This window comes from Macaca thibetana, chromosome 4, assembly GCF_024542745.1.
Source record: "Macaca thibetana thibetana isolate TM-01 chromosome 4, ASM2454274v1, whole genome shotgun sequence".
Classification (NCBI taxonomy): domain Eukaryota; kingdom Metazoa; phylum Chordata; class Mammalia; order Primates; family Cercopithecidae; genus Macaca; species Macaca thibetana.
In genome coordinates, this window is record NC_065581.1 from 47,636,051 (window position 1) to 47,649,668 (window position 13,618).

The 13,618-nt window shown below is 39.3% G+C and overlaps 1 protein-coding gene across 1 annotated transcript; it reads left to right on the forward strand.

Moving 5' to 3' along the window:
• Nucleotides 1-681: 681 nt before the first annotated feature.
• On the forward strand, nt 682-13,153 carry ANKRD66 (ankyrin repeat domain 66). Its single transcript, XM_050787497.1, has 4 exons — nt 682-723; nt 5,639-5,813; nt 7,423-7,651; nt 12,360-13,153. The coding sequence occupies exons 2-4, from the start codon at nt 5,651-5,653 to the stop codon at nt 12,556-12,558; spliced, it is 591 nt and encodes a 196-aa protein (XP_050643454.1). The 5' UTR covers nt 682-723; nt 5,639-5,650; the 3' UTR covers nt 12,559-13,153.
• The last annotated feature ends 465 nt before the right edge of the window (nt 13,154-13,618 follow it).

The following is a 13,618-nucleotide window of genomic DNA, read 5'->3' on the forward strand; positions in this document are numbered from 1 at the left end:
TAGATTTTCACTTAGAGCAAGTGGTAAAAACAGGAAGTAAAAAGAAAGCACCTAGGAATTTTTCATTGACCTTCCTCCTCCTCCTCCTCCTCATCTTCTTCTTCTTCTTCTTCTTTTTCTTCTTCTTCTTCTTCCTCTTCCTCTTCTTCTTCCTCTTCTTCTTCTTTGTAAAAGCATCTACCCTGTGCCAAGTGTTTTCTAAATTATTTTAACTAATCATATTTAATAGCACTATGCAAAAAAAGATGTTAAAATTTCATGTTATTGTTGAGGAAAAAAAAATCTCTCTAAAGTTAAGGAACTTGCCCAAGACCTGACAACTGGTTCTGAATGTGAGGAGCCCAAACTGTCCCCACTCCCCCACAGGTTTCACATCTCCTATGGATACACGGTCACTACGCAGCCTACCTCCATCACAGTGTTATATGGGCAGAAAATCATTCACAGCTTTTTTTATTTTTATTTTTATTTTTGCATTAAATACTATTTGAAAGATCCTGTTAAGGGCCAGCACATTTGGACTAAAAAAGATGGCTGGAACTGCTGAAGAGTTAGGATGTGAAACAGACTGGGGATCCCACCCCATCAAACACCTAGGGAAGCTGAAGTTGACTGGCTGGCTTTCATGCAGAAGGAGGAGTCAGTTTCCATGGCATGGGCACAACACTCCGGATAGTTAGGACTGCCTGCCAGCACAGAGCTCCTTGGATTTCACACAAGACAGTAAGTGCCTTTATGTTACCCTCTCTTATTTACTATAGTTATTAAAAATCACTGACATTTATTAGAACTGATATTTATTGACTACTTTGCACTTGATTTCCTATCTTTCTGGTAGAGACACATCCACCAGAAAGATAGGAAATCAAGTGCATTTAATCAAATTCACAAGGATTGGTTGCTAAAGGAACCAATTGATAAATTTCAGTAGTCAATGCTAAGCTAGTGAATTGCATATATTTTCTGCAAACAAATTGTGTTTGTTTTTGTTCTGTAGAAAGCTTCTAATTAATAGGTATTTTTTAAAGCAGCTTTATTAAGATACAATTCACATACCATAAAATTCGATTCATTTAAAATGTACAATTCAGTGGTTTTTGGCCTTTTGATGTTGTGAAAGCATCTAATCTAAGAACATTTCATCACCCCAAAAAGAAATCCTGTACTTATCAGCAGTCACTCCCCACCCCAACCTCCATCCTAGCCCTAGGCTGCCTATAGTATACATTCTAGCTATCTAGATTTGCTTATTCTGAGCATTCCACATACATGGAAGTATGCAATATTTGGTCTTCTGTAACTGGCTTCTTTCACTTAGCATGTTTCAGGGTTCATCCATAAAGTATGTATCAGTACTTTATTCCTTTTTATTGCCAAATAATAATCCTTTATATGGATGCTCCACATTTTGTGTATTCATCTATTGATGAACCTTCGGGATATTTCCACTTTTGCCTATTATAAATAATGCTTCTATGAACATTCATGTACGAATGTTTATATGGATATCTATTTTTCTTCTCTTGGGTATATAGCCCATTGGAATAGTCAGACTTTCCCATTTCAAAACTTACTACAAACCTACAGTAATCAGGACTGTGTAGTACTAGCATGAAGATAGATATTTAGAGCAATGGAGTAGAATTGAGAGTCTAGAAAAAAACCCTTACATTTATGTTCAATTGTTTTGCGGCAAGTGTCATGTATAAAAATTAACTCAAAATGGATCACAGACCTAATAGTAAGACTTAAAACTATAAAACTCTTAGGGGAAAACACGGGAATAAATCTCTGTGAGGGAAAGGAGCAACTTCATTCTTTTACCTATAGATATCCAGTTGTCTCAGCCTCATTTATTGAAAAGACTGTTATTTTGTCACTGAATTGTCCTGGTATACTTGTTGAAATCAGGAAGTGTGAGTCCTCTAACTTTGTTCTCTTTCAAGATTGTTTCAGTTCTTCTGGATCACTTGCATTTCCATACAATTTTTTAGAATCAGATTTTCCATTTCTCTGGAAATAAATTTTGCTGCCCAATGCTTCCACTTGAATTGCAACTCATCCATGGGAAGTTATGGAATCTTGGCATGAACTCAAATGTGGGACAAATGAGGTTGGTTGAAATGTAAACCTGTTTGAAGGCTTCTATGAAAGGCAAGCGAAAAGACTTCTAGACACTGATTTAAAAAACGGTTTTGTTTTAGTGGCACCCTCAGATTAGAAACACTCTAGTGTTTTTGTTTACAATTTTATCATTGATCAAACACTCCAGTATAAGGGATTTTATTAAAATGAATTTTAAAAGTAAAATGCAGTCTGTGCCATCTTCTCTCTTACCTAACATAGTATGTACAGAGCATCTATTTCACAAAACATGCCCAATCCTTGTCCTGCACACCCCAAAATTCTGATTCCTTTTGGACTGAGGCCCAGGCATCTGTATTTTTAAAAATCCACTGCTGATTCTCATGTAGCCCCTCAGTTGAGAACAGCTACCACATCCTTACTCCCTCCTCAGCTCTCCAATCTTGCTTCCTGCCAGTCTATACCTTACTTTTTAGCCACAGAGATATTGCTACTCAGAGTGTGGTAAGTGAGCTAGTAGCACTGTGAGAACTTGTTACACATGCTGAATCTCAGGCCAGGTTCCAGACCTACTAAATCAGAATCTGCATTTTAATAAGATCTCTAATGATTTGTGTACATCAGAGGTTGCCACACTATGGTCTACAGACCAAATCTTACTCACCCCGTTTTTGTAGGCCCGTGGTCACCATTTAAGGTGCTGAATCTCCATGGGATGGCACAGTGAGACTCCCAGAGCAAGCCCAGGCAATGCCCTCTGCCCCTGCTGCCCCGTCAGCAGCCCACCGCTGTGCCTGGCCACTGCCCGGGCCCTGCTGGTCACCACTTACACAATGGGGACTCTCCTGGTGGCAACTGCTGGGACTGAGCAGTGGAATCTCAGTATGGGAGTTGGTGGCTCCATGAACCACCTTGTCTCCTGCCAACTAACTGGAGATGACCCCTCTAGGAGGAGAGAAAGCTCACTGGGATCTGAGCATCACTAGGGCAGAGTGAAACTGACCATCTCACCGACCAGGCCCTTCCCCCTCAGGCCTGTCCTCTTTCCACTAAGAATATCTCCAGCTGAGGAGATACCCTCCAGGGTACAAAGAAGGTAGAAAGATCCACCCCAGGAAAGTAGGGCAGGGTGGAGCAGGAGTTTTCTCTTTCATATGTATAATAGACTCTTGGCATATATATTTTTCTCTTTTTTTCCCCTCTTTTTTTTCCTCTTGGCCTAACAATATTTACTATCTGGTTGTTTACAGAAAAAGTTTATTGACTCTTGGTTTACACATTAGGAACCACTTGCCCTTTGCAGTGTGTGACTCCGGCCACAGACATGGCTGTCCTTCAGCAGGGGATCCTCCACCTCCATCAGTTGCCAATATGTCTCTGACCCATCCCTTCAGGACCCAGCTTAGGCCACTTTTAGAGAAAGCTCCTTTTACTTCCCAGTCTTTGTGAATGGCTCTTTCTCTCTGTCCCCCAGGCATTTACGGCATTGTATTTTAATTTCTTTTATTTTCTTTCTCTCCCTCCAGGGCTGTTCACATATTTCAATGCACTCACCTGGAGGGCTTACCACAACAAAGATGGCCAGCCCCCGCCCAGAGTTTCAGATTCAGTAGGTCTGGGGCTGAGCACAATATTTTGTGTTTCTAACAAGTTCGCAGGCGCTGCTGCTGCTGGTCACAGTTAGTGAGGTTGACACCAGCTCCTTCTTGTGATCCCAACTTAAATCTTGAGATCAGAGACATTCCCAACGGCCCCGTCTCAAATGGTACTCTCTCTACTCTTGTTTTCTATCTCAGCTCCTTGTTTACACCAGCAGCTCTCAACCTGTTTGTTCTCAGAGCTTCTTTACACTCTTAAAAATTATTGAGAGCCCCAGAGAGCTTTTGTTTATGTGGGTTATAGCTGTCAATTTATTCTATTGGAAATTAAAACTGAGAAAACTTTTAAATATTGATTAGTTCATTTAAAAGACTGTAATAAACTTATTACACTATAATATAAATGACATTTTATGAAAATAAATGTATTTTCCAAAACAAAAGAAATGTGACTAGTCACATAGCTTTACGCTCCCCTGCCCAATCTCTTTAATATCTGACTTAAGAGAAGACAGCTGGATTCTTGTATCTGCTTCTGCATTCAGTTTGTTGTTTTGGTTAAGGTATATAAAGACAATGTGGTTATACACACACACACACGTATATACAATATATATATACATATATACATATATATGTATGATATATATACATATACATATACACATGTATATATAATATATAATTATATATTATATACACATACATATATACACATGTATATTATATATACCTATATGTGTGTACATATAATATACACATGTATATATTATATATATAAAGTTGGAAAAGGGAGAAATATTTTCAGATAATTATGGGTATTGTTTGATACTACAACAAAATTGTATAAGTTGTAGTGTCTTAAAGGTTAGTTGCAATGTGCAATCTGAAATGGTATCAATGCACTTTCTATACTGTTATATTAAAATCCATTGGTCTACCAAATGGATCTCTTTATCCATGCATGATTTCATAACATCCTTTCTTTGTCATGGAAAATATTTGTCTTTAGGGTGATAAATATTTTCTAAACGTTCACACATTTCATTGTACGGTATTCTAAAAACACATTTATTAAGTCGTGTAATCAAAGATAAAGATTTAATAAAAATAATTCTTATCGTTTCATTTAGGATGTTCCTATGTAACTGGCTTTTTAAAATTTACTCTGAGTGTGTGGTGAATGGCATGCTTCCAGGTCCAGTTTGGTGTCATTGCCTTGCTTCATGCTAAGGCACCAGCAGTTTTCTACACTATTGCTTTTGAGCCATCTGAACAATTGTCAACACAGTGAAACAAGGCCAGTAACATTTTAATATAATGAAAACAGCTTTGACTTCACTGATCCCCTGAAAGAGCCTCAGGGATTTCTGAGGGTCTACAGACTATAGTTTGAGAACTGCTGGTTTATGGCATAACATTGATAACAATTTTTAGGTATTTATTTGTGTGATTGCGTGTCCATCTCAACTGGTGTAACAATGTTAATACTGTTTAATTTTCATGGAGTACCTGCTCTGTATCCAATATAAATTTTTTTGCAAATTGACATTTATCCTTACAACAACCCTGGCAGATTATATCCATTCTACAGATAAGAAAGATAAGGCACAGAATTACACAACTAACATAAAGGAACACGACTAGAACTCTGAAGTAGGAGTAGGAAATAGCACTAGAGGATGTTTTGAGGCCAGGTAGCCGTGTATCAGCCCGTGAGTTTAGACATAATTCTGTGTGCAGTGGGAGCCACCGATAGTTTTAGGGTAGGGGACAGGCAGGCACTAACCACAGGACCTAAGGTCTAAGTACACACTCATGCCACACACATGAGGCAAACGTAGAGGCAAATGCATGTGGCGGGAAACGAAATAAATGATACGGAAGTCTGTGGGATTACTGGCTAAGAATAAAGGGTTACATAGAATTTTCTAAGTGGCATGTCTCTCCCACAGTTTTTTTCTGTCATGGAATTGGCCAAAATGTCAGACATGACAAAGCTTCACCAAGCTGTTGCTGCAGGAGACTACAGCTTAGTGAAGAAGATTTTAAAGAAAGGTCTCTGTGACCCAAACTACAAAGATGTAGACTGGAATGACCGGACCCCACTTCACTGGGCTGCAATCAAAGGTGAGTGGGCGATGCTTAGGTAGATCTGCCCCTTTGAGTCCACCATTCATGAGGCTATCAATCAATAGGCTATGTGGGGGAGTGGAACAAACGTTTCTTTAGAGCCAGATGGAAACTTCATTTCATTTTTTTTCTTTTTTTTGAGACAGAGTCTCGCTCTGTCATCCAGGCTGGAGTGCAGTGGCACAGTCTCAGCTCACTACAACCTCCATCTCCTGGGTTCAAGCGATTCTCCTGCCTCAGCCTCCTGAGTAGCTGGGATTACAGATGCGCGCCACCATGACGAGTGAATTTTTGTATTTTTAATGGAGAAGGTGTTTCTCCATGTTGGCCAGGCTGGTCTTCAACTCCTGACCTCCAGTGATCCTCCTGCCTCAGTCTCCCAAAGTGCTGGAATTACAGGCGTGAGCCACCACGCCCAGCCCCAGATGGACCATTTTAATCCTGACATCACCACTTACTAGTTGTAGTACCTTAAGCTAGTTATTTAATGTCTCTGGGCCTGTTTATTCACCTAAATAATATGTGCAGGAATGCCACCTTGGAGCCCTGTGATGGGAATTCAGTAAAATAACGAGTGTACAGTGCCTATCGTATAGTCTGCTCTCAATTAATATTAGTCCTTTTCCTTCTCAACCTTTAACAGGAATAGAACATCACGAAGAAGGATAGGGACTTTGTTTCATTCATCATTGAATCCCTCACGCCTTACATAGCTCAGTTACAGAATTGGAGGAAGATAGTGGCAAAAACTCTGGCAATGGGCTTCTCAAAGGCTTTGGCAATAGAAAGCCATTAAAGAATGTTAAGTAAGAAAGTGTTATGGTCAACTTTGCTTTTTAAACATTTATTGTGATTCCTGCATGGAGAATGGGTTGACAAGAAGCAAGACTGGCTGCAGAGAAATTAGTTGGGATATTTTTGCAAAAATCTAAGTGCAAAGTAATGGTAGCTATACCAAAGCACCTTTTAGTGAACATTTGCTATGTGCTGGGTACTGTACTGTGAACTTCATGTCTGTGATTTCATCTGCACTCTACAAGAATTCAATGATATAAGGGGTAATATCATTAATTTGCAAATTAGGAAACTGGCCTCAGATATTTGTTTCTTATCTGAGGTGCCACTTGTTAGCAAGTGGGATTGGCAGGATATGAAATCACATCTATCAACTAGAAAGCCTGTGCTTTAACTTGTGCTAGCTATCATGTAAATAGGACTTAAAATATTTGGTTTTGACTCAGTGTTGAGACTGTCAAAAACAGAGTAGGCCTTACCAATAGGCAGGTATAGTGTGGCTTGGGAGAGAAAGCAAGATTCCTGGGCAGGGCCTGTGGCAATGCACAGGGTAGGGGAGTGTCTTGGAAGGAGGACAGGGAAGGCTTGCAGGGCTCAGGCCCTGGGTGAGAACTAGGTTCGTGGGGTAAAGTAGGGCACTGAGTTCCTGGTGAGAAGAGGGAAAAGGGAGGAGGGGATGATGATAGGAAACTGGAGGCTCCTCAAAGGCAAAGGTTCCCTTTCCATTGTGTTACCTAGACTGGCCGTGGCCTCAGGCCACTCGGGACATCTTTATCCTAACCTCATCCTGTTTCTTCTTGGTATATCTAAGGGCAAATGGAGGTGTTACGGCTCCTGATAGAATACGGAGCCAGGCCCTGCCTGGTTACTAGTGTGGGCTGGACCCCAGCTCATTTTGCAGCAGAATCAGGCCATCTGAATGTACTCAGAACTCTCCATGCATTGCACGCTGCCATCGATGCCCCCGACTTCTTTGGAGACACACCAAAGAGGATTGCACAGATCTATGGGCAGAAAGCCTGTGTGGCATTTCTGGAAAAGTAAGTTTATTTTTTTTCCATCTATAGAAGGAGCAGAGGAACAAGAGTCTGTGATCAAGATCTTGTCTGATTCTGTGGTCTCAGGTCAATGAAAATGAAATGAGGAAATCCAGCCAGCGAATGATTATTTTATTGATTTTTTTAGTTGAGTTATTTTTATTAATGTTTCACTTGAAAGACTAGTTTGGGGGTCAAAATTATATTAACATGTTGTTTTAGATTATGCAGAAATTATCTCAGGTAAGAAAATTGGGATACCAAGTTTGAAGATGGGACATGGTGCAAGAATCATGACCTTCAGCTTTCTGAAAGGCATCCAAACTGGCTGTGTGACCTTGTGCAAGTCACGGCAGCTTCCTGACCCTCAGTTGTCTCATATTTAAAGTGAGGCAGGTGAATTAGACTTCAATTTTTCAGTACCCTCCTATCTTTTAAAACTTCTATGTTCATCTGTGAATGCCCTACTTATAGGCACACCAAAGAACTTATCTATCTAGCACCTGTTTATTTTTTTCGCTCAGCCAAGCATTCAAACATAATTAAGCACCAATAATTTACATAACAGTTATAGCTCTGAGAGGGATTGAACAAAATTTGGAAACTTAGAATTTGATTGTTTCGACAAGCAATTCATACCAAAGAAAGTACAGTATCAGAGTGAGGGCATCATTGCTTGGAAACCAAATGATATAGACTATAGACAGCAATGCCATCTACAGGGGCAGTTCATGATGGGGTGCCCTCTGAAGAACCTGAAAATGCAGTTATCTTCAGAGAGTTGAACAAGTGAAAATTTTGCCTGTGGTGAGGTTAGTTATCCATAGAAGTAACCCAAGAGACATTCTCTTAAAGGTAATGTCTTACATTAAAAATATCCAATATCACAATTGAGATGATTTGGGGAGTAAAGAGGCAGAAACTTGAGTCCCGACTCACGGATTCACTTTTCCCCAACTTCAACTGTCATCTCCTACATTCAATGATCTCCATCCTCTGTGGACCTCAGCATCAGCAGACATTGTTCTCTGAACTTTTTAAAATCCTAACATACCACAATGTGACCATAGCTCTCTTCACTTTATCAGTTCCTGCATTATCACCAGGTCTTGAATTCATCAAGATATCTTGTCATTCAACTTCTCCTTTTTCTCCTAATCTATCACTTTCCTGAAGGTCTCACTGAATTTCCTCTACCATATGAGCACCATAATACATTTCATTGTTCCACTCTCTTCCCGCTATTCCTGCTATTAATTCTCAACCCAGCATATAACCCGGAATTCCCAACCTTAGATGAATCTCTGTCTTCTCCACGTTTATGCTTGTTCAGCTAGAGAAAATCCCACATGTCAATATATGGGTATCACCAGCAGTTTGAATATTTCCACTTTCATCTGAGCCCTCAGAGCAGCTTGGCTATCTCTTCCTGTCCTACTCCCTCATTGGCAATTCTAAAGCAACATCACACCTCAGCCTGGCTTTCAGAGGTATGCCTTCTACTTTAGAAAAAATATTGAGCCATGAGTTACAAATTTTTCAACGCTCACACCTGCAGATTTTATGTATATTTACATCAGCTCCTTCTTGCCGTCCTGTCCCTCCTTTGTAAAGTGTTATCTCTCCATATAGACTCTTGATCCAATCCGTCATGTCTTCTAGAAGGCCATTCATTATTCGTGTATTCTTTGTTACATCTTTACTCTTTCTCTTGTATTTTTAGTGTTTTTTCCTTTCCCTTGACTTCTTTCTGGACTGTGAACGTGTTCAAATAGGTATTCCCAAACAAACAAAAAGTTAGAGGCCCTTCTGAATTCCTCTGTGTCTTTCTTCTTCCCTACACTTCTAAGCAACTTGAAAGCTAATCTACTTTTTTTTTAATCCAAAAGGAAAAACACTTATCCTCTCAGAGTGTCTAACATGTTTTATAGTAATAATTTGTGTAAAAAAATAGAATCTTTGAATAGTTTCTGTATTTTTATTGTGATGAAAAACTCATAACATAAAAGGTACCATATTAACTGTTTCTAAAGTATACAGTTCATCAGTGTTATGTACATTTACATTGCTGTGAAACAGATCTCCAGAACTTTTTCATCTTGTAAAACTGAAACTCCATACCCATAAACAACTACCCTCTCTTTCTTCTCCCCAGTGGAATAGAATTTTGACTCTATATAAATCAAGAAACACCTGAATTCTTTAGTAGTTCGTGTTTGCAAGATCTAAGATCATGATAAACGTTAGGTCCTAAAATCTTGGGGAGAGACAAATGTCCTTCCTCTGACTTGTTAGCAATCAAACTGAGTAGGTTTTAAATGTCTGTTAATTGGAAGGGTTTGTTATTTCATTTTCAGCCAGAGGAAAGAGGTGCATTTTAAATATCAAAATTAGATCAGCTTTGAGTTTGTACTAAATTGGGAACGTAATAGATTTTCATAAATTATGTGTGCCTTTTTGGAAATGTCAACTGTCTTTATGTCTGCTTGTGAAAGTTTCAAAATATGTTTTTCTCTTAAAAAGGCAACATTGTTTCATTTGCTTGAATATTATGATAGGAATGCTTACTGATATTACTTGATAGTCATATGTAGCCTTGGAACTTTAACATATATATGTATATATATCTCAGTATTAATCATGATAGTTGTACTTCTTTGAAACATTACATTTGAGGAAACTAATCTACGTAATTGTCTCCACTTCTTCATCCCTCACCCACGCTTCAGACTTCTTCCCCGATCCTCATACTGAATCAGCTGTCACTCAAGTCATTAGGGATCTCCTCACGGTAAATCAATTGCCTCTTCTCAATTCACATCTTACCTCCACTTAATTCGGTATTTAATATTCCTGAAACCCTTCTCCCTTGTTTTATCTGATGCTATTCTCTTTTAGTTTTTCTTCTACTTCTCCTATAATTCCTTATGACTTTTAAAATGTGCTTTTTCTAAGAATAAATCTCATGATATATTCTTGCATGCCTTTTAAATGCTGACATTCCTCAGGGTCCTGCCCTTGACTGTCCTCTACTGACTCTCTCTAAGTAATCCCAGCCCCTCCCTAGTGACCAGGGATCAACATGAAATATGACCCCAGCATAACTGAAATGCAGGAGGGGTGCTTGCCTCCAAAGAGTGGGGAGTGCTGTTACCAAGAAAAGTAGACAGTGTTGAGCCGGCAAAAACAGCAAAGTCACATCAGTCACATCACGTGTGAGTCATTTCTACTTATCATCAGCTCCCACTAAGAACTTCCCTTCTGACAGTTAGAGGGTTTAGGGAGAAGAATCCTGAATTAAGGGGGGATTAACCTGGATCTTGAAAGCTAGCAGGCTAGTGGAGGAGGGGAAAACTGTTGATTTGGAGTGAAGGCACCAGGTTGGAAATGTGCATAGGTTGTGTGTATATGTGAGAAGGCAAGGGATAGTGGAGGGACAGTGCAGGGACAGTGCAGGGATGAGTGGCCTGGCTAAGCAGAGCATTCACACTAGAGAGGAATGGAGGATAAGGTCAGGTGAGGGGGAGGGTGACCACAGTGAGCAGGGCAAGCAGAAGAATGTGAGCTCATCAGGGGAGTCACAGGCTGAAATAGATGCATTAGCAATTTACTAGTGTAGTAGAGGAGTTGGCAGTGGTACTGTGTGGGATTGAAGAATGCTAGACTTCAGGCAAGGGGATCACTTAAGGAATGTCTTATTGATTCACATTAAACCACTCATTTAGCAAATATTTTTGAGTTCTACTATGTGTGTGTCATTGAGTTAGACACTAAAAACGACCTAAAATAAACCAGATACAGTGCTGGACATCAAGAAGTTTAACTGTTTGGGAGAGGAAATAACTTGTTTACATAAATAACACTAATACAAGACAGAGAGTGACTAGGCAGAGGAAGGACATGGTGTGATCTGAAGACTGAAAGGTTACTTCCAGCTTAGGGTGAAAGACTAGCGAGTTTGCTGTCCTTTGAATGAATTGTGCTTTTAATAATGGTTTGCACTTAAGATGCTATTTGCCTTCCCTATACCATTATTTACCCTCTTAAATTCCGTTTGTCCTCATATTGGTTCAAATTTTCTCTCTGTAAAGTGACTTTTCCAAGTGCCTTTAAGCAAGTCACATACTCACCTTTGGCCTCATACAAAACTATATATGTGTATATTTCCCATTGTCTATGTGTGTATAATGCTCTATTTATCTAATTGTCTATTTATCCATCCATATATCCATTTAAAATTATATATTTTTTACATAATCCATTCGTACATATAATACATATGTGATTGTGAGTGATTCTCGTTTTCTTCCTTATATGTTTCTGTACTTTTAAATTTTATACAAGGAACACACATCACTTTTACGGTTATGAAAAATAAAACTAAAAATAAACAAATGAAAACAGTCTCCCAATAATCTGCAAGCTGCTCTATAAATGTGAGCATTTCAAGAATCAGTAGCATTTTCTTCAAGCTGAGTGACTATCTTTGAGTCTGTTAACATCTCACTGGGGTCACACAATTTTTCTCCACGTCCAAGTCGTTTCTTTAGTGTCTGAGACCTTCCCTAAGTGTATGCTTGGAAATGCTCAAACTTGGCCTCCTTCCTTCTCAACTGAATTGCTGTGTGCAGAACCTGTGAATAGAGGCCGATTCCCAGGCTGGGACAGGCCCTCCTGCTCCAAGTTCAGAAGCCCCTTTCTTCTTTCCTAGGGCAGAGCCCAAGTGCCAAGACCACCGCCGTGCTGCCCAGCAGAAGGGGCTGCCTCTGGATGAGCGCGATGAAGACTGGGATGCCAAGAAAAGGGAGCTGGAGCTGTCTCTTCCTTCCCTAAATCAAAACACGAATAAAAAGAATAAGAAAAGTCGAGGCCCTACCAGGCCCAGCAATACCAAGGGGAGGAGAGTATGAGAACTTAACCTTACGTTTTCTGGCAGGGAACTTTTCCTGCCAGAATTGAGGCTGTTAGGCGTGGTGGCCTTTCCATGACTTTACTTACAGACCCGTACTCATCTGGCTTCTGCCAAAAGCCCATGGACCTGTCATTAGGTGCTCTCTACATGGGCTGTTGTTTCCTGGCTAGCACCTACTGTGTACAATAATTGCCAGGAGAGGACAAAACCTGCTTGCATTTTGTCATCAGTGTCATCAGTTTGCACGGTCAGCATCTTTTGTCCCCTGCCCCCCAACAATGATAGAATTTCAGGGGACAAGGAAACTCTGGCATGAATTAACTTCATCCCTGATAACGAACGAGAGATAATGTAAAATAATGAACATGTGATTATAGGCCTACTTTTTCAACTGTAAATTTTGGAAAATTAAATTCAGATGAGATAATTCCAATAAAAAATTGCATCCAAATTGAGATGCAAAATACATATTAGATTTCAAACACTTAGTACAAAAATATAAAATGTCTCGTTAGTAATACTTAACATTGATTACACATTAAAATGATAATATTTTGGATATTGTGTTGAATAAAATATATCACCAAAATGAATTTTACCTTTCTCTTTTTACTTTTTAAAACATGTGGTTACTAGAATGTTTAAAATTACCCATGTGTTTTTTATTTTATTTCTATCAGACAGCATTGCTATAGAACCCAAACAGCATGTTAAGCCTCTCCTAGGAAACTAGTCTGGTGTATTTTACTTTCCCTGGCTGCTCTGCATTTTAGATATACTAATTTCTCTGCCTAAATAAATTTATTTAGCTATCAAGTACCTTTATTACACATTCCTTAATTAATGTTTGTGTTAATACAGGCCATGCTTAGTTTGAATTTTCTGGAATGAAAAAAAAATGCTTGAAAATCTCATAGAAAAGCAGTATAGCTATAGAGGATATCTTTCCTCGTGTTGGTCTACCTTTGAGCATCAGTCCCTTTCTCTATGCTCTGCAATACAGAGTAGTGCCTGCTTTGGACCAGTACAAACATTGGAAGACAACTGACTCGAGCTGG